The sequence below is a fragment of the Haliotis cracherodii genome, unplaced genomic scaffold (genome assembly GCF_022045235.1).
Source record: "Haliotis cracherodii isolate W230 unplaced genomic scaffold, xgHalCrac1.p SCAF_18, whole genome shotgun sequence".
NCBI classification, from domain to species: Eukaryota; Metazoa; Mollusca; class Gastropoda; order Lepetellida; family Haliotidae; genus Haliotis; species Haliotis cracherodii.
The window spans coordinates 4,438,296-4,464,034 of record NW_027266273.1 but is presented as its reverse complement, the minus strand read 5'-3'; the positions used below and the strand labels follow the sequence as shown (position 1 = coordinate 4,464,034).

Here is a 25,739-nt window from a genome sequence, read left to right as displayed (position 1 = left end):
GACAAACACTTTGACCACAAGGCTACCCCACCATCCCATACTTTTAAAAGACACTCAAGCAGATTATTTTTATTTCTACCCCGTGGAAAACAAAAGATGTGAATCATGTTATAAATAAAGGTCTCATGTTTGAAGCAAAAGAAGTATTTGCATGGATTAAGGGTTTCTGATTTGTTCATACTCTCAGACATTGACTACTGAATGTAATGTCTTAAAGATTCAGTTCAGAATTGGTGAGTGTGTTCAGCTTCCAATGTGAGTACACTCCTTCTGTCTGTGCCCCCTGAGTAGGATGGAAGTGTCTGCATCGGGCACCTTGATGTCCATCAGAACAGTTGTGGCTCTCACAGGACCTCTATGGGTAGCTCCTACTGTGTAGACACTGACTTGCTTGTTCCTCTCTAACAAAGGCATCTATTATCCAACAATGAACCTGATATTTGGAGAGGAGTCAAAACTGAGAGGTTGCCAGAATGTGTTTGGCTCATACAGTCAGCCAAGTTTTTAACAATTCTACGAACATAACAGATATTTGGAAGTAGGAGAGAAGACAACATACTCCTACACTTTGTTTTTGTCCTTGTTAATGTCAGCATGAACCCACAAGTGTACTGTACGACGTAGGGCGTGAATGTTCTGAGCCTTCCAGTGAGTGAGTGAATTTTATGAGAGTTTACAGTTATAGAATTATTGGAAGAGCATGTCCAAAAAGGGCTTCACAAATTGTTCACATATAGGGAACAAAACCTGGTTTTGAGGGATTATTGGCAAACACTTTAACCACTGGTCTAGTGAGTGAGTGAGTGAGTGAGTGAGTGAGTGAGTGAGTGAGTGAGTGAGTGAGTGAGTGAGTGAGTGAGTGAGTTGATGGGTGGGTGAGTGACTTCAAGACTCACTCTACGGCAACATTCATGTGCATGTTGCTGTGCATTTGGATGTGAATGCTTGTACTCGTCCAGACTGATACCGGTTTCAGCGAGTCAGTGTATTTGGTTGAACAGGTTGCATGAAACAACATTAACTCACTCACTCACTCAAATTATAGCATGCCTGCCAACATATTATCATATGGACAAACAACAAAAGGAAATGTGTACAGCAACTTAGCCATCAAGAAGTTTGAAGCACCATCACCAGTAGAATTTACACACAGATAGTACTATCTGCATCAAACCGGAGAGAAGCAAGAAACACAAGCGTGAACCTCATCTCCTGCAATTAAGTCTGTATTCCTAGACAGCTATATGTGCAACTGTCTACACAAGACAATGATACTACTTATCCCATCTCTCAGGGTTTTCTTTCCTTGCTCATTTGGATCATGAAATAAATAATAGCTAATGGATTGGGCATGTTTCTGTGTTCGGGGTCCTGACTATTGTGGCAAGGCCAGTGTAATGCAAGGAACTCGGTAACTCTGTCAATCCCAAAATACATGTTTCTTACTTGCATACATCAGAGGATATGATTGTCTCACATTGATAGTCAACCAAAAAGTGAATTTTTATAACTTTTTTGTGAACACATTCATCCTGGGTCTAAATATACTGACTGCAGCCGAGAGCCTTATGTCACTGGAAAGTTAACAAGATTATCATATAAAATGCTGTTTTTTTCTACAGTGAGTAATACTCATCTACAGAGAAACCCCTTTTGGCAACAATCTAATACAGTAGACTACGGTTAAAACGAACACGCTTATAACGAACTGACGGATATAACAAACTTACTTTTTGGTCTTGACTATTTGCTGTAGTTATGCTGTATATATGCTTATAACGAACTACGGTTATAACGAACTAAAATTAGTAGTCCCTTTGAGTTCGTTATAACCATAGTTTACTGTAAAATAACAGCAGGGGTCTCCAGAAATCACACAATATAACCCTGTGGAGAATCAAACCAAGGCCTTTGTCAAACACTTCAACAACAAGCCTATCCCACCAACCATCAGGGCATGATGACAACTAAGTGGAGTTGTGACCTGACAATTAACCCTGTATGGCTGTAGGAGTTCCGTCTACTGGCGTGTACCATTGTGAAGAAAGTGTTCCGCGACAAGTAGTACCATGGATATGTGTGTGTCGTGTCTCGGCAAACAACGAGTTCGAGTGGCGAGTTCAATAGTACTGGTCGAAAGTTGATTTGGGATTTGATCACTGGAAATTTCACGACTTACTTGCGCTAATGAAACTACTCTTGCCTCTGTCATGAGCGATACGTTCTGCTCTGATGCACTTTACATAGATACAGACAGACCAGTGGCAATGCTAGCTTTGGACAATGCTTGAGATTTATCTTTCTCCATGTAATTTACGACATTATAGGCACTTTCTTCGACATGGTTATTTGTTTGTTATTAACTTCTTTCAAACAGCTTTTGGGAATTCTGGTATTGACTAGTCACACCGACCTCTTAATAGTTTCATGAGCAACACGTGTGTCCACAGGAGTAAAGTCAATCATGCCCTTTAGTGCACGACATCTGTACATCCTCTATACCAGTATCAAACAAAATATGTTGATCCAAATTCTGTTTATCGCCTACTTATCTCAAATGCGTTTTGTGAGTAGGTTCAACTTATCCTGGATTACCAGTACTTATTGTGACCACACCTGGGATGTGCCATGTATGATTGTATTAGTCAGCACTTAAGTTAAGCCTGGGTGCTAAACACCTATTCTCACCTGGGACGTGCCATGTATGATTGTATTAGTCAGCACTTAAGTATAAAGCATGAGTGCTAGAGACCTATTCTCATCTGGGATGTGCCATGTATGATTGTATTAGTCAGCACTTAAGTAAAGCATGGGCACTAGAGACCTATTCTCATCTGGGATGTGCCATGTATGATTGTATTAGTCAGCACTTAAGTTAAGCATGGGTGCTAGAGACCTATTCTCACCTGGGATGTGCCATGTATGATTGTATTAGTCAGCACTTAAGTAAAGCATGGGTGCTAGAGACCTATTCTCATCTGGGATGTGCCATGTAGGATTGTAGGATTGTATTAGTCAGCACTTAAGTTAAGCATGGGTGCTAGACACCTAGTCTCACCTGGGATGTGGCATGTATGTATGATGTAAGAAGAACTGCTCTGAGGGAGTCCTCAAAAGATTTATTCTGGGCTAAAATAAGTCCCAAGCACCCTCAAAATGATTCTAGTGCAAGACAATGGTTTGGATGGTCAGGCGCAAAATATCAATCACTAGTCTGTCTGGTTATTTACAATATTGTGGTCCATTTTTAATGGTGCATTAAAAAACAACATGAACAATCCAACACTTATGCTACAGGTAGTGTATGTAGATTCGCTTTAGTTTCAACAGCTTCAATACTATTACAATTAGTTAACAGAAACTAACGTTTGGCAACTCTCAGCCTCAAGGTATAAGCAGCGTGTGCATAAAAAGAGTGATGATCAGCCGAAGAAAAGCAATTTTGAAGGCAATTAGTTGCTAGAGCTCAGTTTCATGATCTGCATACTTGGAATCAAGGAAATTGTGGGTGGGTGATGAATGGGCTTCAACAGACATGGCAACACCATACACAGGACACACAGTAGCAGGCAGTGAGTGAGTGAGTGAGTGAGTGAGTGAGTGAGGGGGGGAGGGAGGGAGCAAGGGTTGGAGGACCAGTGAGTGAGTGAGTGAGTAAGTGAGTGAGAGTTGGAGGATCAGTGAGTGAGGGAGCAAGGATTGGATGATCAGTGAGTGAGTGAGTGAGTGAGTGAGTGAGTGAGTGAGTGAGTGAGTGAGTGAGTGAGCGAGGGTTGGAGGTTCAGTGAGTGAATGAGTGAGTGAGTGAGTTAGTGAGTGAGCGAGGCTTGGAGGTTCAGTGAGTGAGTGAGTGAGTGAGTGAGTGAGCGAGGGAGGCTTGGAGGTTCAGTGAGTGAGTGAGTGAGTGAGTGAGTGAGTGAGTGAGCGAGCGAGGGTTGGAGGGTTGGAGGGTTGGAGGTTCAGTGTGTGGGTGAGTGAGTTTAATATTATGCATTTCTACAGCACTTCTACTCCTATGCATGTACATGATGGTGTGCATGTGGTTGTGGCTGCTAGTACCTGTCCGGACTGGTACCGGTTTCATAGTACCACCACTGAGTTACCATGCAGCAGTTTTAACATGAATATCCCACTCAGACACATTACATGACTCCAAGCTGACCATTCCTTGTTTTATTCCCTTAACTGCGAGTGCCAGGGATGTTAGCAAGCACCATTTTAAAATGTCTTATGATATGATACGGCCGGGAATCAAACCACTGACGTTCCGCTCTCCAGGCAGATGCTCTATCCACTTGACCATGGAGGCAGTCAAGAGTGAGGAAAGGTCAGCATACATTTGGCCTTGACAGTCAAGAAATATTTTTTCTCTCAAACAATTAAAGGATGACAACATTTTCAAAACGTCTAAGTAAAATGAGCATCCTTTGAGAAATTACTGCATGAGGGTAAACATCCTAAATCTTAAGAGGATGGAAGTACCACTACTACACTGCAGGTATAGCCTCGATACATACTCATCTACAAAATCTGTTGAAATTGCAAAGACATTTTGTAATCATACAAACACATTCAAACATTCCAAAAGTGAACTTTTCGACAAATTCCACCCCTAGTCAGAGTTTTGTGCTGTTCCTGCAGCTGTGTGCTGTGAAAAGTATAAATAGCAACAGAAGATGAAAATAGTCTTGCTGTCAGTGCACATGCCAGGTCAGCAAGGCAGACGCCACAAATCAACTCAGCCGATCCTCTCAAAATCTCTCTCAACATGACCTCCACTTACAGAGTTGTCAGAAAGAATTCTTATCTCCTAGTGTCACAGCAGCCCCGGTGTACAGTAGGATGGTAAGATGCAGCACTGCATGATTGTGTAGTCAGAATATGTTCAGGGAGAGCTGAGAATGTCATCAGTAGTTAAATCTGTAAGGTGACTTTGCTCCAGATCTGGCTTGACTCAAAAGTGCAGCCAGCAGCAAGATGTACCATTTCAAATTAATGATAAAAATGTAAACTTCCAATCCTACAGATTACCTGTCTGACTGATAGCTGGGCAGACAAATGTTTTTCTTAGATCTACCAGAATAAATGCAGCTACAAAACTGCCTGGACAAATTGTTTCTATACAAAGGTGAAAAAAACAATAAAGTGCACAGAGTTGCATCCCCTAGCTGCCAGGATCTGCTGGTCGTGAGTTCAAATCTTAGATTGGCACCTTGTATGATTCTTGACCTAGCTGTCAGCACCATACCTGCGGTTAACAGTCATATGGATGATGGAAACCTAGGTCACTTTGAGCCATCACTCTACATGAAGCTGACACTACCAGACTAACGGAAATGTTTTTCAAAGAGGTTATAGACCTGACTGACTCACTCTATATTAATGGGACAACTTTTAGATGCTTTTTTCCAAACTTGAAAATAAAGAAGATATATGCAGTCACTTACACTTAAAATCAGTAATTGCCTAATGCACAAATCTTTCTACAGAAACTTGAAAATGGTTCAATAAAATTGAGGAATAGCAGATTATTATCCTAATTATTAAATATTTTTACTTATTTCTTATGACAAAATTATTATTCATATAGAAAAAACTTATACATTTTGAGTGGGGGAACATCAGGAACTGTGGATTCATCTCACCGGAGTGAAAATGACAAAAATAAATAGACAGCTAATGCAGTCAGCCTTCTCCATCTCCTCCCAACATCTGGACATCGGCATCTACAGGAGCAGCACTCCAGACAGAACACAGGTGATACGAGGTAATATTACATGCTGACTGTGCAGTGGGAGTTACCCAATGGGCCGTATCACATCATGGAATTCCCATGAGTATCCCAGCATCATTCGATGCATACATACATGGAAGATTGTCATGACTTAACCTAATACTCCTTGCTGGTCACAACTCTGGATGTAATTTCATGCAGGCAAAAAGAGATGCATTGAAAGAATAAAGAATTTGAAACCAATAAATTCACCAGTTTCTTTGGAACTACAGCTTCTAAATGATGCTAAAAGAGATAATGTAATAACATTAGTATTTATCTTAACTATCTTTTGCTGCAAGACTACGAAGACCTAAAAATAATTTATCAGGAAGGGTTTACATCTTGTGCACATGGTCCTGTGCACAGCACAGAGGTCACAAATCAGGTGAAGTTAAGCATTGTTGGTCACAAAGAATAGTCGGATGGGTAACCACTTTCGGTAGACTAACATTTAGTCTCTGAAATCTTATATTACACAATATCCTTCTTGACTCTAAAAATAAAATAAAAATAGAGCTAGCTTGAGCTGGCTAGACCTGCTTTTATATGCGTTTCTAGATTAATTTTTTTTCATAAAATAAATATATTCCACGGTCATGGTGCAGGACTACACTTTCGGCAGCTTGACTCCTGAGAGTTTCAAGGTATTCAGTCCTGCCCCACACTGAAGAACATGTAGCACATGTTGTGTCTCCATGGGCAATGACTTTGTTCGAACTGTGACTATGTTCGAAATGTGCCTTTGTTCACCCAGCAGTGGATGGGTACCCAGTAGGATGAGATGGTAATGTGACTGTTAACCTTCTAGTGCCTGATCCGACAGTTTGGGTTGCAAAGTCGCTAGGGAACAACTGAGTGCACACTGATCCACAGACCGGAGTTATAATGTTAGCCCTTTGAGCATGCATGTGTCAGGGGTCTAAAGCAATATAACTAACCACATTATATATATTGACACTTTTCTCATTTGATTACTTACATATATTTTACATAATAATGAAATACATAATTTCAGTCAAACACTGATTCCAATAAAACAAAATTAAATTTTGGAAGGTCACAAATGCAGAGTAGATGCACTCAGATGCCAATGGTCAAAGGGGACATAACTCTTGCCTTCCACATTCCACCTGGTGCGTTGAGGCTGGGCAGAGAGCCAGGAGGGAAGCTAACACTAAATGATTAATGTCTGCACAGATTATTCTGTGATTCTCCCATGTGATAACCCAATGTTACATAACATGTTGTACTTTGGTTCAAGATGATATTTGTATCATAACTCCTCATAATATAACAACCATACTTCAATGTAGGTACAAGTAACACAATGACAGGCACAACTCTGTATCAGCACACTGGGTGCTTTGAAAATTAACAAAAGGGCTGCTTATTGAAACCATATACAATGAGCTGAAACTTGATGTCAGAGAGCGAGATGGTGAAAACAAACTTAGTTAATACATCGATGTCATTAAAACATTGCGACAAAAGGTTATCAGACAATCATGACAGTTGGCATTTTAATTTCTACGATGTAATTAATATTATTGTTGAATAACCTGGAAATAGTAAACATTTTGACCTTTCACTTTGCTTTATGGGGATTCAGTAAACAATGCCCCGAATCTTTACTTTGGTTATTTTTCATGTTTTCTTATTTTGAAATAAATAAAATCTTAACTATTATTGTACGACAGATAAAACTTTCTCTCATCTGTCGATCTAGCTGATTCATTTGTGATATGTATCAAAAACAAATACAAATCCTCAGTTCAGAACTTTGGTATGCAGTGATCCCTCCCTACAACGCTACCTTTGGGGTCCAAATAATTGATGAGCGTTATAGATGATCAGATGTCTCGTAGGTGGTAGATGACCAACAAAACAGTACAGATGCTCTGCCTGCCTAACACGATCTAAGTTGCACGTTTCAGAGTTTAAAAAAGATTAGATTAGAAGTTGTTTATGATTCATAGTGTGAAAAAAAGGATTCATCGGACATTAATATGCGCTTTCAAAAAAAACACATCGTATCTCTTCAGCAAATTCAAGTGAATAAACAGGTATAACAAACTTTGTCAGTAAAAGTATGAAATTTGATATGCAACATCACTTGACATGATGATTTACATTTTGAAATGTATTTCCTGCTCTCCAAGGCATTGTTTTATATGCAGAGATGAAGATTACCATGTGTATTTTCTCGTAAACTAAGCCGGAAATACCAATCAGCTGTGCACACGTTTCCTCCCAATCTAAAGGTGATTCTGTTAAAAAGTACCCAATGATACAACATCAAAGAATTTTGATGCAATGGTCGGAAGAAATGTATGAAATTATTATTTTATCAGGAATAATATATTCCAATACTAGTTTTTATAACTGGCTGTCACGTAATAATGTGATACCAATAATAGTCATTTAGTCAGCTCTTGTGACAAGCATCAGATGCTGAGAACAGGAAGTGGTGATGGCAAGACTAAACGATTCATCTCCAATGTATCTCCGAGCCTCTCATGAGGTGGTGAGTCTTCCTGTCAAGCCCACATCACTCACCCATCACATTGCATGTTCTGAAGAATTATTTATATATCTCATAACATAGCCATTCATCCATAACTTCTCAGTCTAAGTCCTTAATATCTCATTAAGCAGTGGGAGATTCAAGCATTTTGTCAGGATTATGTAATAATATCAAGGACTAGATTAAATGGATAGAAAAGTCTGGGCATCTTGGAGCCTGGCATCTCTCCAAGACGGAGCAGTGTAGCCTGGCAGACAGACACCCCTACTTCCGACAGGCTATTTGAAGCTGTGACTAATGCATCACACATACCGGACAGACTCCACAATACCTGATTACAAGTCACACTTATAGACCCAAGACAAAATAATAAATACAAGGATAACCCCCATCCACTCTCATCCCATTCACTGCTCTAGCAGCCCATACTTATTCCGATGCCACTGAATTAAGAGACTTAATACTCATGGGTTCCTTTACAGAATATTTTTTTTTCAACGTTGTACTTTAATTAATTTTGTAATATATAATAGGTGAACAGCAGGTTGCAATGTATACATGTAAGGCTTTATGCTATCAAAGTATTCAGAATGTTGGGTGCATGAGTGAGTGAGTGAGTGAGTGAGTGAGTGGCACAGCTAAAGGATGCACCTCTGTACAGTGAATTGCAGCACCCATGTCAGCATGAACCAACAACTGTACTGTACGACGTAGGGTGTGAATGTTCTGAGCCTTCCAATGAGTAAGTGAATTTTATGAGAGTTTACAGATAGTTTACAGTTATAGAATTATTGGAAGAAAGCGCCCAAAAAGGGCTTCACAAATTGTTAACATATAGGGAACAAAACCTGGGTTTGGGGGATTATTGGCAAACACTTTAACCACTGGTATACTTACTGAGTGAGTGAGTGAGTGAGTGAGTTGGGTTGTGGGAAGGTGAGTGAGTGAGTGAGTGAGTGAGTGAGTGAGTGAGTGAGTGAGTGAGTGAGTGAGTGAGTGAGTGAGTGAGTGGCACAGCTAAAGGATGCACCTCTGTACAGTGAATTGCAGCAATCATCCCGCGACCATCCATCCAGCTACCAACATATCACTACACAGTGCACTACCACAGGCCGACCAAGCACCAGGTTCTATCACACAGATTCATGAGCCATCCAAGCCACTCTGACTAAGTCTTGTGCAATGTTTTAGCCCTGTGTACACTACAGGTGGCACGTATTGAATCACGGATGCCTTAAACTTCATTGGCATGCAATCGGCAGTGGAAATGAGGCATAGGAAACTGAATGGTTCTTTAACTAACAAAGACGTGAGCCAGAGATGTAAAAACACAGCCAAGATCAGCAGGAACATACTTCCCAGTAGTGAAATTCACACAGCTGGCTTGTCTTATCTTGTAAATTTTTCCAAATTCTACAGCTTAAAGCCAAAACTAATGGTGAAATTGTAATCTGTGATAAATTAAATTAAATTAAATTAAATTAAATTAAATTAATTCAGCCACAACCACTGATTTAGTTAACAAAATGTTCTAAACATTTTCTTGATCCTTCAGATCTTTATATCCTTTATATATCAATGTACAAGGTCAGTTTCGTTTATCCTACTTGCCTCCTTTTGGAGGGACTCGTGAAGATCCGGGGTAGAATAGATCTTCAGCAACCCATGCTTGTCGTAAAAGGCGACTCACGGGATTTGGTGGTCAGGCTTGCTGACTTGGTTGATCCATGTCATTGAACCCAATTGCGTGGATCGATGCTCTTGGTATCAATCACAGGATTGTCTGGTCCAGACTGGATTATTTATAGACTGCCTTCATGCAGCTGGAATATTGCCGGGTGTGGTGTTAAACAACAAACCAACCAACCAATCCTATAGGAGGAAAGTCATTTGGAAACATCCTCAACACACGCTAAACATTACTCCCGACATTATTACTCAACTCTAAGAACATTTTGAGCCTAACAATGGATTCCTATAAAGACAGCTAAAATATCTGTTTCTTACATCATGAGGGAGTGTGTATGGTTTTATGCCGCTTTTAGCAATATTCCAGCAATATCACGGCGGGGGACACCAGAAAAGGGCTTCACACATTGTACCCATGTCGGGAATCAAACCCGGGTCTTCGGCGTGAAGAGCTAACGCCTTAACCACTAGGCTACCCGACTGCCCCTCTTACATCATGAAGTTTCATGATCTCCTTACAGTGAAAGAAGTAGTACTGCATGTTTGGAGCTTGAGGAAATCTGTGTACACACAAAACTGTGACATCACGATTGGTGGCGCATGGAAATGAGTGAGGGCGGGCATGTTTAGCTTAAAACTAACCACAATTCAAAAAACAACTTTTTCATGTAGACCAAATATTTCTCATCAAAATATGCAAAATTAAACAGGCCATAGAAAATGTTTATTTATAAAACAATTTTGATCCTTCTGTGAACATGATATTGACACGAGAATTACCCTTGCATCAGATAGACCCGACAGAATTGGCAGTTGTTTGTGTTAGTGGCAGAATAATAGAACTGAAGTTAACAATATAGGAAGGGGCTTGGGGAAAGAAGTTGGAAGGGAATGTTTATCTTCTGACTGCCTGTCTTTGTTCGTAATATCTGTACAAACAATTTGGCTTGATCCCATATTCCCTGAGCAAGTTATGCAGGAAAAATGAGATTAGGAAAGTAAGGTGTTGATTGTCTCGTCTTGGTGCAAGCTTATGATATAAATATCCCATGCATTCATGACACAGATGTCCCATGTGTTCATGACACATATATCCCATGTGTTCATGACACTGATATCCCATGTGTTCATGACACATTTATCCCATGTGTTCATGACACAGATACCCCATGTGTTCATGACACATATATATCTGAGGTGTTTATGACACATATATCCCATGTGTTTATGACACAGATATCCCATGTGTTCATGACACATGTATCCCATGTGTTTACGATACATATATCCCATGTGTTCATGACACAGACATCCCATGTGTTCATGACACAGACACAGACATCCCATGTGTTCTTGACACAGACATCCCATGTGTTCTTAAAGTCTGAGCTGGATGTTGATTTATGAGAGAGAAAAAAATGAGAAACATACAAAACAGTCAAGAGGGGCGAACATGCAGAACTCTCATCCTGGGACCACCTGCACATGGCACGGAAGTGCTATGATCATTGCAAGTCTATATTAAGTAAGGCTTATGGCTTACAATCATTTTGTGCAGACGGACCCTGTATACTGTTTGCTTCATTTGCAATTGGGACACTGATTTGTCAATTAGCAAACGATTTGTGTTCAGAATTGAACCTTGAGTCTTACCTCTTCTAACTCTCTCTGTAATTCAGCGCCCTCTGGTGGCTGTGACTGGACATATTGAGTATTGGCAAGCTGGACTGACACTGGATGGATTGGAGCTTCCCTCTCAGAGCCTTGGCTGTGGTCAAGCTGGTCACCCATACCTGAAATAACAAGTGTGTGAGTGAGTGAGTGAGTGAGTGAGTGAGTGAGTGAGTGAGTGAGTGAGTGAGTGAGTGAGTGAGTGAGTGAGCTCTACTCCACCTTCAACAGCATCAGTCAAGTGTCAGCTAAATGTGAGTGAGAGTGTGCACAAGTGGGTTTTGGTTTAACACTGCTTTGAACAGTATTTCAGTTATATTACAGTGTGCCAGGTAAATGGGGGTGAAACCCACGTGGAAACCAATAGGCAAACCTAAAAGTGAATATGCATATCTTGATATCATTCAAACCTCCAGGTCACATTCTAACCACCTGGTCCGTGGTTCTTACGACAAGCATGAAACACTGGGGACAGTATGAACAAAACTTATAAACCTCTGATGACGTCACACTACAGTAACAGAAGGTTCTTCTAAATGTTGATAAACTTCCATGGAAGGCTGTATCAACAATGCCCGGGGCCTGATGATTACATTTCAACTGTAATACCTAGGTTTTACAATTAACGTTTTATAAACTTGCCTCTTGATGTGAACACAATTGTGTTTGATGATTGGTTAAAAGTCACAACTTTTTTTAACATGAAAAGTCCATGATGTGAATCAAACCTGCAACTTCACATATTGTGTTATGTTTTGTAACCCACTGTTTTCCCACTGAGCTACCGAGGCAGATGATGAGAAGTTGTTAAGTTTATCATGTCATGACTCCAGCTAGTCCATGCTGCACATGTTTTTTCTCTCACACGCTTTGAGCGAATTCCTTTTATACCGCAATGCACTGTATTGTTTCACTATAAGGTATGTCAAGGTTTTCATTTTTTTCTGGAATTTCTTGCATTTAGTCGGTTTATAATTTGGATAAAACACGCCTCCTCAGTTTTAGTCAAATATGTAAAACCTTGACTTCATGGTTTTACAAAACCTTGGAGGCGTGCTTTATCCTATATTTCCTCACCTACAGTAAATAAACGCCTTACCCGAGTATCCATTAGTGACAGGCCTATTGCCCCCTCTTCCACCACTGGGAGAGAACCCAGGTGATGCTTGTGAATGTCCTTGAGTCACCCGGGCATATGCCACAGGATGTATCCCCTCCTGAGCTGATCCTGCGGGGTAACCTTGAGGTGATCCTGCTGGGTAACCCTGAGCTGATCCTGCTGGGTAACCCTGAGCTGATCCTGCGGGGTAACCCTGAGCTGATCCTGCGGGGTAACCTTGAGGTGACCCTGCAGGATATCCCCGACCTGCAGGTGAGCCCTGTTCAGAGGACGGGTACACTCTACTTGGCGAGCCATGAGATGATGAACCTGGGCTATCAGGGTACGTGGACCCATCACGCTGAGATTGTTGTCCTCTTGGAAGCGGTTTTGGTCGAATGCGTTTGCTAGATTTTCTTCGAGGTGGCGCTTGTCCTGTTTCGGCTGGTAACCTTGTTCTTGAGGATGGGGTTCTTCTAAGTTTTGGCTTGTAATCAGGATTATTTTGGTTGTTTTCAAGTTCGGCCCAATATTTCTCCAAGTCTCCAACTTTGCGGTCAAGTTTCCGTAACTTGTGATTAATGGTGTCAGTTGTTCCCTCCTCATTTATGCTCAATCTCCGATCATTTCTGAAAAGAAAGAAAACAAATGTAATGCATTAATCATGCTGTAACTTGCAATGAGTTAATAATCTTGTATGGACATTGTAGTCTAATTCCATCCATGAAATCATTTCAGATGGTGTATGACAGCAATATTACAGCTCCACATTATGGCGCTATATAATATTTCACACCTTAACTTTTAAGAGAGTTGTAAGCATGAGATAGATCCATGCCATCTGGATGCAGAGACACACAAATTGGTCACCTTTTACAACAAGCATAGGTGGAAGAGACATATTTCCTGAGGACAGTTTGGCTCTGTGGTTAAAGCATTTACTTGTTGTGCCTAAAACCTGGGTTCAATTCCCAAAATGTGTGAATCCTATTCTTGGTGTCCCACAAGCTGGACCAATGGTTGGGTTCACAGAGTGAACCTATGTGGGGAATTGACCCAGTATTCAAAGTGATAGGATCATAACAGTAGCTTACCCCAACACCCTCAGAAATGAGTCCTCCATTGCTTAATTAAAGAAGCAATCTAGTCTAGTGCTAAAAGTGTCCGTTCGTCGCTATATGGCTGAAATAATGCTGATGCAATGTTAAATGTTAACTCACTAAAGTATCCGTTCATCACCCCGAAGACCAGGGTTTGACTCCCCTAATGGGTACAATGTAAGTCCCACTCTTGGGTGTCCCCTGCCATATGTCTGGAATATTGCTGAAAATTGCGTAAATCAAACTCATGATTCACCGGGATTGCAAGAGGGTTTATGTTAGGACATTATTTAAGCACTCTGACAATCAACTCACTCATCCAACATGATGACTGGCAGTGCTAGTCTGTCCAGCAAGGCTTTCCCCATCTGTGTAGTGTCAGCACAGTCCGCCAGCAGGGTGTTCTTGGGTTTAGTATATTGCACTAGTACTTCGTCTATAGGAACCTCCCTGCCCAACGCCTGGCTGATCACCACCAGGATCTCCTCGATTCGGTCAAACAGCTGAAACACATGTTACAGTCATTCTTCAGAAGAGACATAATCCAAACAGTTTTACTAAACTTATCGACCCCATAGGACCTGGAGTTTTAAATAATTGTCAGCAAAACTCTCATCAATGGTTTAAGGGTTTCTGTACAAGCTGTGGTTTTGCTTTTCTCTATGCCATAAGTGCTATACGGGTCCAGCAGCCTGTGACTAACAGAGTCTTCATAAGTCGTGTCAATATAATAAAACACAAAATACCACAAATCACATACAATACAAGCATACAATACCAAGATGCTAAACTGAAGGATATATACTACAGACACTTTAGATGGCTCTCAACAAGCAAAGGTTCAGGGCATCAGAATGTCTTTATATACTGAACACAAAAGTTAGGATCATCAATATTTTGGGGGCATGTTTTTATGAAATATTGTGTTCATTCTTCACTATGAAACAGCTCCCCCCCCCAAAAGAAATTATGATCCCTAACTTTTTTGGATCAGTATATTTACATTTCCTACCAAGCAATATATGAATGTGAAATAAAATAAATTTATACATTGATTAAGCATTATTGCCAATTTAATTTAAATTAATATGTCCATTAGAAACAGTTATGTGGCCTACCTTATCACATGATGAGAGAAACATGGCTGACACAGTGAGTCGGTTGGCTCGTTCACTTGTTCCCTGAGTGAACCGTTTCCAGGCATATTCCAGTCTCTGGGCACGCTGATTGTTTGGTTCAAGGTCATATCTCAGTGATCGTCTCAACACCAAGGCAGCTTGCAACAATTGCTTTCCGTAGTCATATGTTCCCTGATCAAATCATACCATAAATGAATAATATTACTTTTACAAATCAAACAAAAATACTTTGTACAAAAAAAGCAATGTAATCTTCTTATGTCTGCATTCAACATTAAAATCTTACTCATTCATTTTATCATATTCAGGACAAATGAAAATATGTGACAAATCAGACACAATCAGACAAAAAAAGATTTAAAGTAACAACCAGCAGATCCTGGCATCCAAGGGAAGCAACTCTGTGCCTTAAACCACAGGATGGGTGCACACGTGTCCAAATACATGTACAACTACTGTTATTCAGACCACAGGTAGGTGAGTGAGTGAATGTTGTTTTCTGCCATGGTCAGCAATATTCCAGCCTTATCATAATGGCATGTACAGAACCAAGTCTTGATCAGACAAACAAGTGACTGAAAGCATGAGCATTGATTCAAGAGTTCATGCATGTTGCTACACAATCATGACATGGTAACCACTCAATCCACACTGGTTGGTTCTTGTGATAAGCATAAGGTACTGGGGACATTCTGCCCCGACATTCCCAAAAGGGCAATCCTAGTGAACGTACTGCAGCAGTTGATTCAAAGGTGCGATGTTCTTCCTGCAGCGTCTCAGCCTCCTCCTGCGTCCGCCCCATGTCTGTGTGGGTCGTCACCATCACATCACACAGCTCCAGGATCCAGTCTATTGCCTGAAGTCACAGTCACATATGTGCTTATGTTACATTTGCTCATACAAACAACATGAATACATGTGGTTTCAAATGTCTTCAGTGTTATCATAGAAATGAATGATTTAATTAATTAATTAATTTAGGTGATTAAGTCCTGTTGGGACAGAAGCACCCCTTGTCAATAAATGTCATGTAATCCCAGGGAAACACACTATGACATCTAATGCCTGATGTTTCTCCTTCCTATGTGATCTTCATCCTTCTCACAGACCTGAGCTGTAGGATCTGATGGACACTTACCTGATCTGCATCCTTCTCACAGACCTGAGCTGTAGGATCTGATGGACACTTACCTGATCTGCATCCTTCTCACAGACCTGAGCTGTAGGATCTGATGGACACTTACCTGATCTGCATCCTTCTCACAGACCTGAGCTGTAGGATCTGATGGACACTTACCTGATCTGCATCCTTCTCACAGACCTGAGCTGTAGGATCTGATGGACACTTACCTGATCTGCATCCTTCTCACAGACCTGAGCTGTAGGATCTGATGGACATTTACCTGATCTGCATCCTTCTCACAGACTTGAGCTGTAGGATGTGATGGACATTTACCTGATCTGCATCCTTCTCACAGACCTGAGCTGTAGGATCTGATGGACCCTCACCTGATCTGCATCCTTCTCACAGACTTGAGCTGTAGGATCTGATGGACACTTACCTGATCTGCATCCTTCTCACAGACTTAAACTGTAGGATCTGATGGACCCTCACCTGATCTGCACCCTTCTCGCAGACATGAGCTGTTGGATCTGATGGACATTTACCTGATCTGCATCCTTCTCACAGACCTAAACTGTAGGATCTGATGGACCCTCACCTGATCTGCACCCTTCTCGCAGACATGAGCTGTTGGATCTGATGGACATTTACCTGATCTGCATCCTTCTCACAGACATGAGCTGTAGGATGTGATGAACATTACCTGATCTTCATCCTTCTCACAGACCTGAGCTGTAGGATGTGATGGACATTTACCTGATCTGCATCCTTCTCGCAGGTTCTCAGCTGCAGTATCTGTTGGAGCTTCAGCTTGCGGACATCGGCCAGTTCATCACACCTCAACTTCCTCTCCTGGAGCTCCTCCAGCTTCTTTGTTATGTACTTGATCTGGCCGCTATAGTCAGGGGAGATGTCCTTGCCAAAAGCATCTTTAATTGGCCTGGACATCTCATCCAGGAGACTCTGGCCATCATTCAGTGCTTGCTGTGCAGAGTCATCTGCAGAGGAAGACAGAATTAAGATTCACTGAAAGACATTTATTCATGCTTAACAACAGTGGATGACCCAGTTACAATCAATGAAAGGTCAATATAACACCATGTTTGCAGGTTTGCTGTACTTATCAGTACTGACAGTTATGAAGTGCTCTACCTCCTCTCAAAAACAGGTATTTTCATGTTCCATGGTATACCGGTAATATCTAAAATGCTGTTTTTAATGTCTTTTCAACAGGGGCATTCCTTGGGATCAGTCAAGGTGAATGTAATCCACCTGCAGATCCAGAGGTAGGGGTCGAGGGGTGCAAACTATGTCAGTCCCTCCATGACCAGGGTAGTGCACACTCCCTCATTTTTCAGAATCCTTGCTCCCCTCAGTAGCTCAGTGAAATGAAGAACAACTTACCAATCCCATCACACTGTTCATGTAGGTTCTTGAGGGCCTCCTCCGCACTCTCCACATCTTCAGCAACTACATCAGTACACAGGAGCTCCAACAGGTTGTCCAGGCGCCGCGAAAACTACATTTGGAAGACGATCATTGGACATCTTTTAAAGCAATTGTAACATCCATGCATTATTATTAATGGCATTTCCAGTGACTGGATGACTGAATGTATCTTATGCCTAACAGTCTGTATAAATAAAACTGTCTGTATAAATAAAACTGTCTGTATATATATCAAACAGTCTGTAATAATTGAGTCTCACCCGACAAACCAGTACTTAACAGCATGAGTATTTATCAACATCATCTATAATCGGGTTTCACTGTTAGTTCATAATAAGTTACTATTAAAACAAATCAGTGATCACTATCAGCATCACTGACTGTCTTGGACATTACTCAGCACCATTTCACTTATTTTGTTTCTGCTTCGTTTTGTCACAGACCTCTTTTCGTAAAAGCCCTTCCTTCCAGCTTGGGTTGTAGTTGGCTGTACATTAAACTAGTGTCATGAGAGACTGGATTTGACCACAGGGCAGAGAATAATACAACTACAAATTGTATTGGAAAAGCATTGCAAACTGAAACCAGTTTCTTAAAGCTCGATTTTTCAAACTCACGATAGCAATGCACTAAGTTTCCAAGGCGAAGAATACAATAATTTGATTATTGTTATTTTGTAAATATGGTTAACAAAGCTGATATAATATTGATGTCAATAACCAGTGTCAAAACTAGTAGTAATGTTTTTGACAATATGTGAAAATACACATTGTATTATATTGGTAGAATTTGGTGTAAATTATGGTAAAGATACCACCAAAATCCTACTGGTCAGTATCTCTGGTCTTAGCACTAACGTCACTGTGAAATGAGACCCTGGTATGTCGTGAAGTTTCTTGCAGCAAGCCTACCTCCTCTGCGAGTCGATGAAACCTGACGGAGGTGATGAGGAGGACCCGTCTCCGTTCCAACCTACTGGCCAGACTCCGACACACGGTGTCCATGTAGTCCCGCTGTGCTCGGATGTCTGCCGTCAGGGAGCCCCCGTCCTTCATCATCTCCTCTGCCTCGTGACGAAGCTCAGCATACTGTCCATAGGTGTCCTGGGAAACACAGTCATACATAAACTCAGATGTTAGCAGGACTCCCAGCTGTGGCAGGCTTAGGAAGTAAAAGTATGTGTTTTCAGATTTACTGGTATTTGATACCTGGGAAAATTTATATGGAGCCGATGGTGTTTAAGAATGTAAAAATTTCCCTGCATCAATAACATCTGCAAAACTGACAACACATGTTATCACAAATCTTCCGGCACACACTCTGTGTGAACCCAGCAGCAAGACATGACATCATTGTACAGTTGTCAAGAGATGCTATATTCTAGAAGAGTTTTCCTTACTGTGCATTTGATCTGCAGCTCTTCATGACGTTTCCTGAGTTCCTCTGCAGTTTCATATGAGTCCCCAATATCTGTCTGTGTTGCGAGGAGCTTCTCTCCTGGACCAAGAACCCAGTCCACCACCTGGAATGGATACAAGTTCAGTCCAATCAACTGTACATTTGCTTTGTGAAAGTCCATACCAAACTAGATCGCTATAACCACTATAAGTACAGATGCACAAGCATTTCCAGAAAGCTTGAGGAATCACGAAATACTGCCATATATTTCCAGTTACCTTCAGTTCGGGGACACACATGCTCATTTCAACCTGAATCCACACTAAAGTACCTAGCCTCTTGCTGACATAATGAGGAATCCCAATGCAAAGCCAGTCTTAAGGCATTACTTGAAAACACATGACCTAAAAAGCCTGTTTCTTTTACTTCTTTTGAAAGAAAGTTATATGCTATGTCTAAAGACAATATTTCTGGTTTGAAAACACAAGCTCTGAACATTAGAACAGGAAGCCTCTGGCTACCTTAATGGACAGCTTCATAATAATTTGCTCCCTCTGTTGTTCTTGCTCACTATGAAACATCCCAACCTCATGTTGAATGGTAAAGACTGGTGGATTTTGAAAAAAGGATGGTGCACAAGTACCCAAGTCCAGAGTGAACCAAAACACATGAGTTGGCAAGTTAGGTGTCTGAAGAAAGGATGCACTGTGCATCTGGAAGAGTGTACTTACAGACTTGACTTTCCTCTTCCACTCGCTGTACTTCATGCTGAGGTTGAGGTACTTGTCCCGGTCGTCCAGGTAGTCCTGCAGCTTCTCCACCCGGTTCTCCAGGTACTGGATCACCCGCTTCGTCTGCTTCTGGGCCTCCAGGTTGTCCAGGGTCGGGATCACCTCATCCTCCGACCTGAAGCTGCCCTGACCACTGTCATACTGCAGGCGATTCAGCAGGTCCTTACCTGGGAGACATGATGGTGTGTTTATAGAAGTTAAACAGACAACAGTGTCACTGAGAGTACTTGCTGTCATATAAACTGGATGTTATGGAAACTGATGTCACTGCTTGTTATAGAAACTAGATCAATAAGAAGCTGACATCAGTGGCTGTCAAAAACTGATATCACTAACTATTGGCTGTTACAGAAACTGCATGATATCACTGGATGTTACAGAAACGGAGACAATATGACAACTGCTACACTCAAAGTCATCACAGCTACAGAACCCGTAAGACTTAACTCACCGGAGCTGATGACTTGCTGTGGAGTGGCCATGATAGATTCCTGGAAGTAGCGGTGCTGGCGGAGGGCCTCGATGGGGCTCATCTGGGGGTCCTGGCGGGAGTAAGTCTGCTGGATGTGCACCTCCTCCTGGTCCAGATGCTGCACCACATCCTGGCAGTCCTGGAGGAACCGCTCTAAATCCTGCAAAAACAACAGGCATTTTAGGAAACACATTCCTTTTTTCCAAGACTGTTAACATTTCAGTAAAACAAAATCCTGTTAAAGTGGATGGATATGAGAGTGTGTGAGATCTAAGGGACATAACTCTGCATTGTGAATAAGATGAAGGGGCCAAACTTGCCCCAGATGAATATGAAAAGGGGAGTAATTCTATATGTCAATCAGTGAAACATGTATGCCACAAAACAGGTTGTTTTAATACAATCTGTTTATTTCACCCTACCAATCATGCTTTTAAGACATTCCTTTAAAATATGCTTTGGTAATTTTTTGTTGTTGTTTTGCTTCAACAACGGATTTGTATTTGTTCCCTGTTACTCTAGTAATAAGAAACTTTCATTAAAAGACCATGTTTTGGACATTTTTAGGATCTGACATAATCTAAACTTTTAGGGTAGCTTGAATAAAGCATTACACATTTTTTGCTTCATTGAATTTTCAACAGTAGGAGATAAGTTGATTAGTGAATGAGTGAATTGATTTTAACGCCGCTTTGAACAGTATTCCAGTTATATCATGGCTTGTCAGCTTAATGTGGGAGGAAAGTCCGAAGTGATGCAGGTCTGAGACGTTTATCACTTCAGTGAAACCCAATAAGTTGATTATATTGATATACTGAACACAATGCATATTGCAACAATGTTACTGACCAGTCTGTTCTGCAGCCATGTTTTCTGGTTGTATGGTAGAAAGCCTCCAATGTCTGTTGTCAACTGGTTCCTGTCTATGTACTCATGCAGTTTGGGTACCGACACAAACAAGGGCTGAAACATACAACGTTCATTGATTAAATTGTACTGGGAGTGAGTGAGTCAGAAGTGGGTGGCAAGAGAGTGAGTGCATCTTGTTTTACACCCAGTCAGCATTATTCAATATAAATTATGTCCATATGTAAATCTGGGCAAGGCAATTCAAACATTGCCACATAAATATTTAAACAATATCTGATATCCAAAGGTATGTGAGCAGGTAAAAAAAGAAAAAACGAGGAAAACTCTAGGGGTTTCAGGGGGGGAATTTTTAAACATTTTTAAGCAATTTCCTGCAGTTTGGACAACATTCACACCAAGAAATGTAATAAGTCAATGGAAAAGTCAACATCCCTGGATCTATATGGAGATTATGGACTGAAACACATTAACTCTACCTGAACGCCCCACTATGCACACAGACAAGATGTAGGACTCACCTCAATGTTGACGGAGGGCCTCTCCCTCCTCAGGCTGTTCCGCCGGTCATACTCTGCCTGGATGACAAACACCTGCTTCAGGTACTCTCCCAGGGATTGCTGACAACACAAAGAAAATCCATAACAAGACTTGGCTAGAACACTCTAAGACCTGCTCCCTACATCAGGATGACAGACACCTGCTTCAGGTACTCTCCCAGGGATTGCTGACAACACAAACAAAATCCATAACAAGACTTGGCTAGAACACTCTAAGACCTGCTCCCTACATCAGGATGACAGACACCTGCTTCAGGTACTCTCCCAGGGATTGCTGACAACACAAACAAAATCCATAACAAGACTTGGCTAGAACACTCTAAGACCTGCTCCCTACATCAGGATGACAGACACCTGCTTCAGGTACTCCCCCAGGGATTGCTGACAACACAAACAAAATCCATAACAAGACTTGGCTAGAACACTCTAAGACCTGCTCCCTACATCAGGATGACAGACACCTGCTTCAGGTACTCCCCCAGGGATTGCTGACAACACAAACAAAATCCATAACAAGACTTGGGTAGAACACTCTAAGACCTGCTCCCTACATCAGGATGACAGACACCTGCTTCAGGTACTCCCCCAGGGATTCCTGACAAAACAAACATAATCCATAACAAGTATGGGCAATATCCTCAAACCCCATTGCCTTGAACTCAGTTGTGTCGAACCCCTGGTTGTGTCAAACTCACAATCCGGTCAAGGCAACTTTAACTATATTATTCACTATTTTATCTGGATGTGTCGAACTGTATGTGTCCAATTCCAGGTTGTCTTGAACACAATTCATAGTCCCAAGAGTTAAAAATAAGTTACCCTGATAAGAAGAATAAGTAGAATTCAACTTACAAGAGAGAATTTGTACAATGACAATGACCCAAAACAAGACAGGACATGAAATATCAAAGACCAGAAACCAATGATTAGCCAATTGGTTGAGAAGGTCCAGTCGGATGTGGTGAGCCCCAGATAAGTCAAACTTATAATTTCCCTTCTGCCCAGGAGTTTGAGACAATGAAATTTGACCACATTTTTCAATTCTGCATACTTATGGCAGGTATTACTCCAAAACACAAAAAGACATGCTTCAGGCCCTTCTCTGCGCTTTTTTCTGGACATGGAGATCCACTTTTCCAATCCATTCCAAATAATTTAAAAGCTTGTTACTTTTGTTCATCATTAATCAAGTGTATAAAGAGATAGTTGACGGATACAAATTATGATGTCATTTTACCCAATTTTTCAGTCTGACTATGTATACTATAGAACACATCTAACTCCACTGACCTTGAGACATCCTAGAACAGTGACTAGATTAGACCAGGACCCATCTCGACTGTCAATCACTATACTGAAGCCACGCCTCTTGTACTCCTCACTGAAACAAAACCAACAGCAGGATGATTAATATTGATTAAGCAAGACAACAGTTAAATCAATCTTAAGTTTTGAATAATCAGTGAGTGAGTGAGTTGGACTTAACAGTGCTTCAAACCATGGTACAGTTATGTCACTAGTTGATGTGGAAGGAAAGCTCGAAGTGATGCAGGCCTTTGATGTTTAACTTGGTGAGATGGGTATGTAGGTGACAAACCACAAAACATAATCATGGTGAATCTTGGAATCAAACCCGGGCTCAAAGGTTTCAAAGAGATGCATCTCTGCACAGCAACAGTGACAATTTTGTAAAACATACTTTTAGACAGTTTCAGTACACTGTCAGTAAACAACCAATCATAGGCAGATTCAGAGGGGTGGGTGAATACCCCCTCCCTACATCACACAAACACCTGTCCCAAAGGAATGAACACATTGCAAAGTGAGGGAGTATGGTTTTACACAGTTCTTAGCAATATATATTCCAGCAGCATTACGTCAGGGGACACCAGAAATGAGCTTCATACATATTGTACCCACGTAGGGCATCAAACCCTGGACATGGATGTGTTGAGTGAACGTTTTCACCACTAGGCTACTCTGCATTTCAAAGATTTAACCATCTTAACACTGGCTCCCTCCTTGATTCATTTAAATCAACCCCCAACTCCAAACCCCAAACCCCTCCAAAAATAAAAAATCGTCATTTGGAATTTATACTACTGAGTGAGTGAGTGAGTATGGTTTTATGCTGCTTTTAGCAATATTCCAGCAATATCATGGCAGGGGACACCAGAAATGGCCTTCACACATTGTACCCATCATGTCGGGAATCGAACCCGGGTCTTCGGCATGACGAGCAAAACACTTTAACCACTAGGCTACCCGACCGCCCCTTTTTATACACTTGTACTACTGAATACTACTGGGGAGTAGTTTTCACCATGACAGTATCATTGTGTGTAGTTAAACACTGTAATATGTGCAAGTCAAATCTACAAGTTGCTGATGTGCAGGAATTATTTATTATGCTGATGACCAGACAGCAGGCGACAGCTTGCAATGTGTCACAGTCCTCACCTAGGTATCTGAGCCAGGTACTTGAGACATGTGGCGATGTCAGTAGGGGAGAAGTCCCCTCGTTTCCCATTGGCTGGGAATGTGATGAGTGGTCCTCCTTGAGGATCGCGACCTCCTGAAAACAATAAAAATAAATTGAGACAAAGCTATGTTCATTTATACTAGAGTGTACAAATTTCGGATTTTCAGATGATCACCTTAAAGTTCTCAGGATAATAATGCAGTAAAATTTCAAAGACAACATAAAACTACTTTGCAATATCCAACATTCATACAAATCTCATGAGAGAAATTATGAATTTTATTCCTAAAACAAAACGCTCTTACTGAGACACATATTCAAATATGTTATGTAAGGGAGGTAACTCTATATCTTTTCTCTCTTTCAGATTATGACCAGCATCTCTTTGAGAGTTACTCCCTCAAATTTGATTGACTTCAATTACATTGGAGTTGTTGTTCTTAAAAGACCTTTAAATGTTTACTATAAATTTCTTTACTTGGAAAAATAGAACGGTGTCACTTTTTCATGAGCCCCCATTACATATTTGTGATAAATTTTAGCTACCCCCCATTATGCTGTGTCAGTTTTCATGACCCCTACCCCCTATAATAACACCGGCCTACCAACCCCTTAAAATAAATTACCAGACCCTAATGGAAGATGAAACAAATTCATTTTTCATTTGTTTAGTCATGTGAGTGACTATTGGATTTTGCATTATCCAGGTTAGCAATATTCCTGCGATATACAGGAGGGACACCAACAATGGGCTGACACAATGTACCCATGTCCAGAAACAAACTCGGGCTGTGGTGTGATGCGCCATGCTTCTACCACCAGGCTACCCTACTGCCCTTACCCGGTAAGTCACTTTGAGCTCACATATACACAGACTCAGATCCTCCCAATGCAACAAATCAATAGAGAAGAATGTTGGCATGAATTACTGATGCGGTTCTTCACACTAGGAAGTGCTTGTGGTTGATGAAGCTGATTGAACACGCCTCATGATTACACACTCAAGAATGTTGGCATTAATATTGAAGGGGTTAAACTGACAGCTAATGATAATGAGATTATAAGTAATGAATTATCTATTGCATTAATGAAACAGTTTTACTGTTAATTTAGCCAAACGCTACATACACATAAAATTATTTTCATATTGTAAATTAGAATTGTTTTTTTAAATGCATCACATCCAAGAATAAATTGAACACTTTCAAAGGAAAGTCCCATCTTTCGTGATGTGTCAGCCCAAAGTGACCCAGATTGAAGGCAGTTACCACTAAATGTTTGTTAACCCGTGGACCCATGGGCAGATACAGAGGGGGGGTGTGGGGGTGCGCACCCCCCCTTTTTATTTCGAAAAAAATCTTTATTTCTGTATAAATTACAACCAAAGACAATAAATAGATCTTAATTGTGCACCCCCCCTTTTCAAAAAAGCTGTATCCGCCCATGGGACCCTAACGTTTTACAATGTGGAATGAAGTTATAATTAGGATGTCATTTTTTGGATTCCCGCAAAGGCTGTTCATATTAACTGATTACAAAAGTTATTTTTAGTCGTCATGTCGCAATTGTTATGTTTGTTGGTTGGTTGTTTGTTGTTTA

General features: G+C 41.0%; 1 protein-coding gene across 1 annotated transcript in view; it reads right to left on the bottom strand.

The window, feature by feature from the left end:
- Positions 1-243: 243 nt before the first annotated feature.
- LOC139466012 (SEC14 domain and spectrin repeat-containing protein 1-B-like) overlaps positions 244-25,739 on the bottom strand; it is a 48,152-nt gene continuing 22,656 nt past the window's right edge. The window contains exons 4-19 of the mRNA XM_071248027.1: positions 24,119-24,233; positions 22,949-23,039; positions 21,620-21,718; positions 21,081-21,194; positions 20,211-20,391; positions 19,700-19,926; positions 18,970-19,092; positions 18,482-18,673; positions 17,526-17,640; positions 16,878-17,119; positions 15,732-15,854; positions 14,978-15,169; positions 14,175-14,362; positions 12,760-13,388; positions 11,643-11,782; positions 244-414 (exon numbers count right to left, since the gene is read on the bottom strand). Of these exons, the coding sequence (XP_071104128.1) occupies positions 244-414; positions 11,643-11,782; positions 12,760-13,388; positions 14,175-14,362; positions 14,978-15,169; positions 15,732-15,854; positions 16,878-17,119; positions 17,526-17,640; positions 18,482-18,673; positions 18,970-19,092; positions 19,700-19,926; positions 20,211-20,391; positions 21,081-21,194; positions 21,620-21,718; positions 22,949-23,039; positions 24,119-24,233 (2,942 nt within the window). The remainder of the gene's footprint in view (positions 415-11,642; positions 11,783-12,759; positions 13,389-14,174; positions 14,363-14,977; positions 15,170-15,731; positions 15,855-16,877; positions 17,120-17,525; positions 17,641-18,481; positions 18,674-18,969; positions 19,093-19,699; positions 19,927-20,210; positions 20,392-21,080; positions 21,195-21,619; positions 21,719-22,948; positions 23,040-24,118; positions 24,234-25,739) is intronic.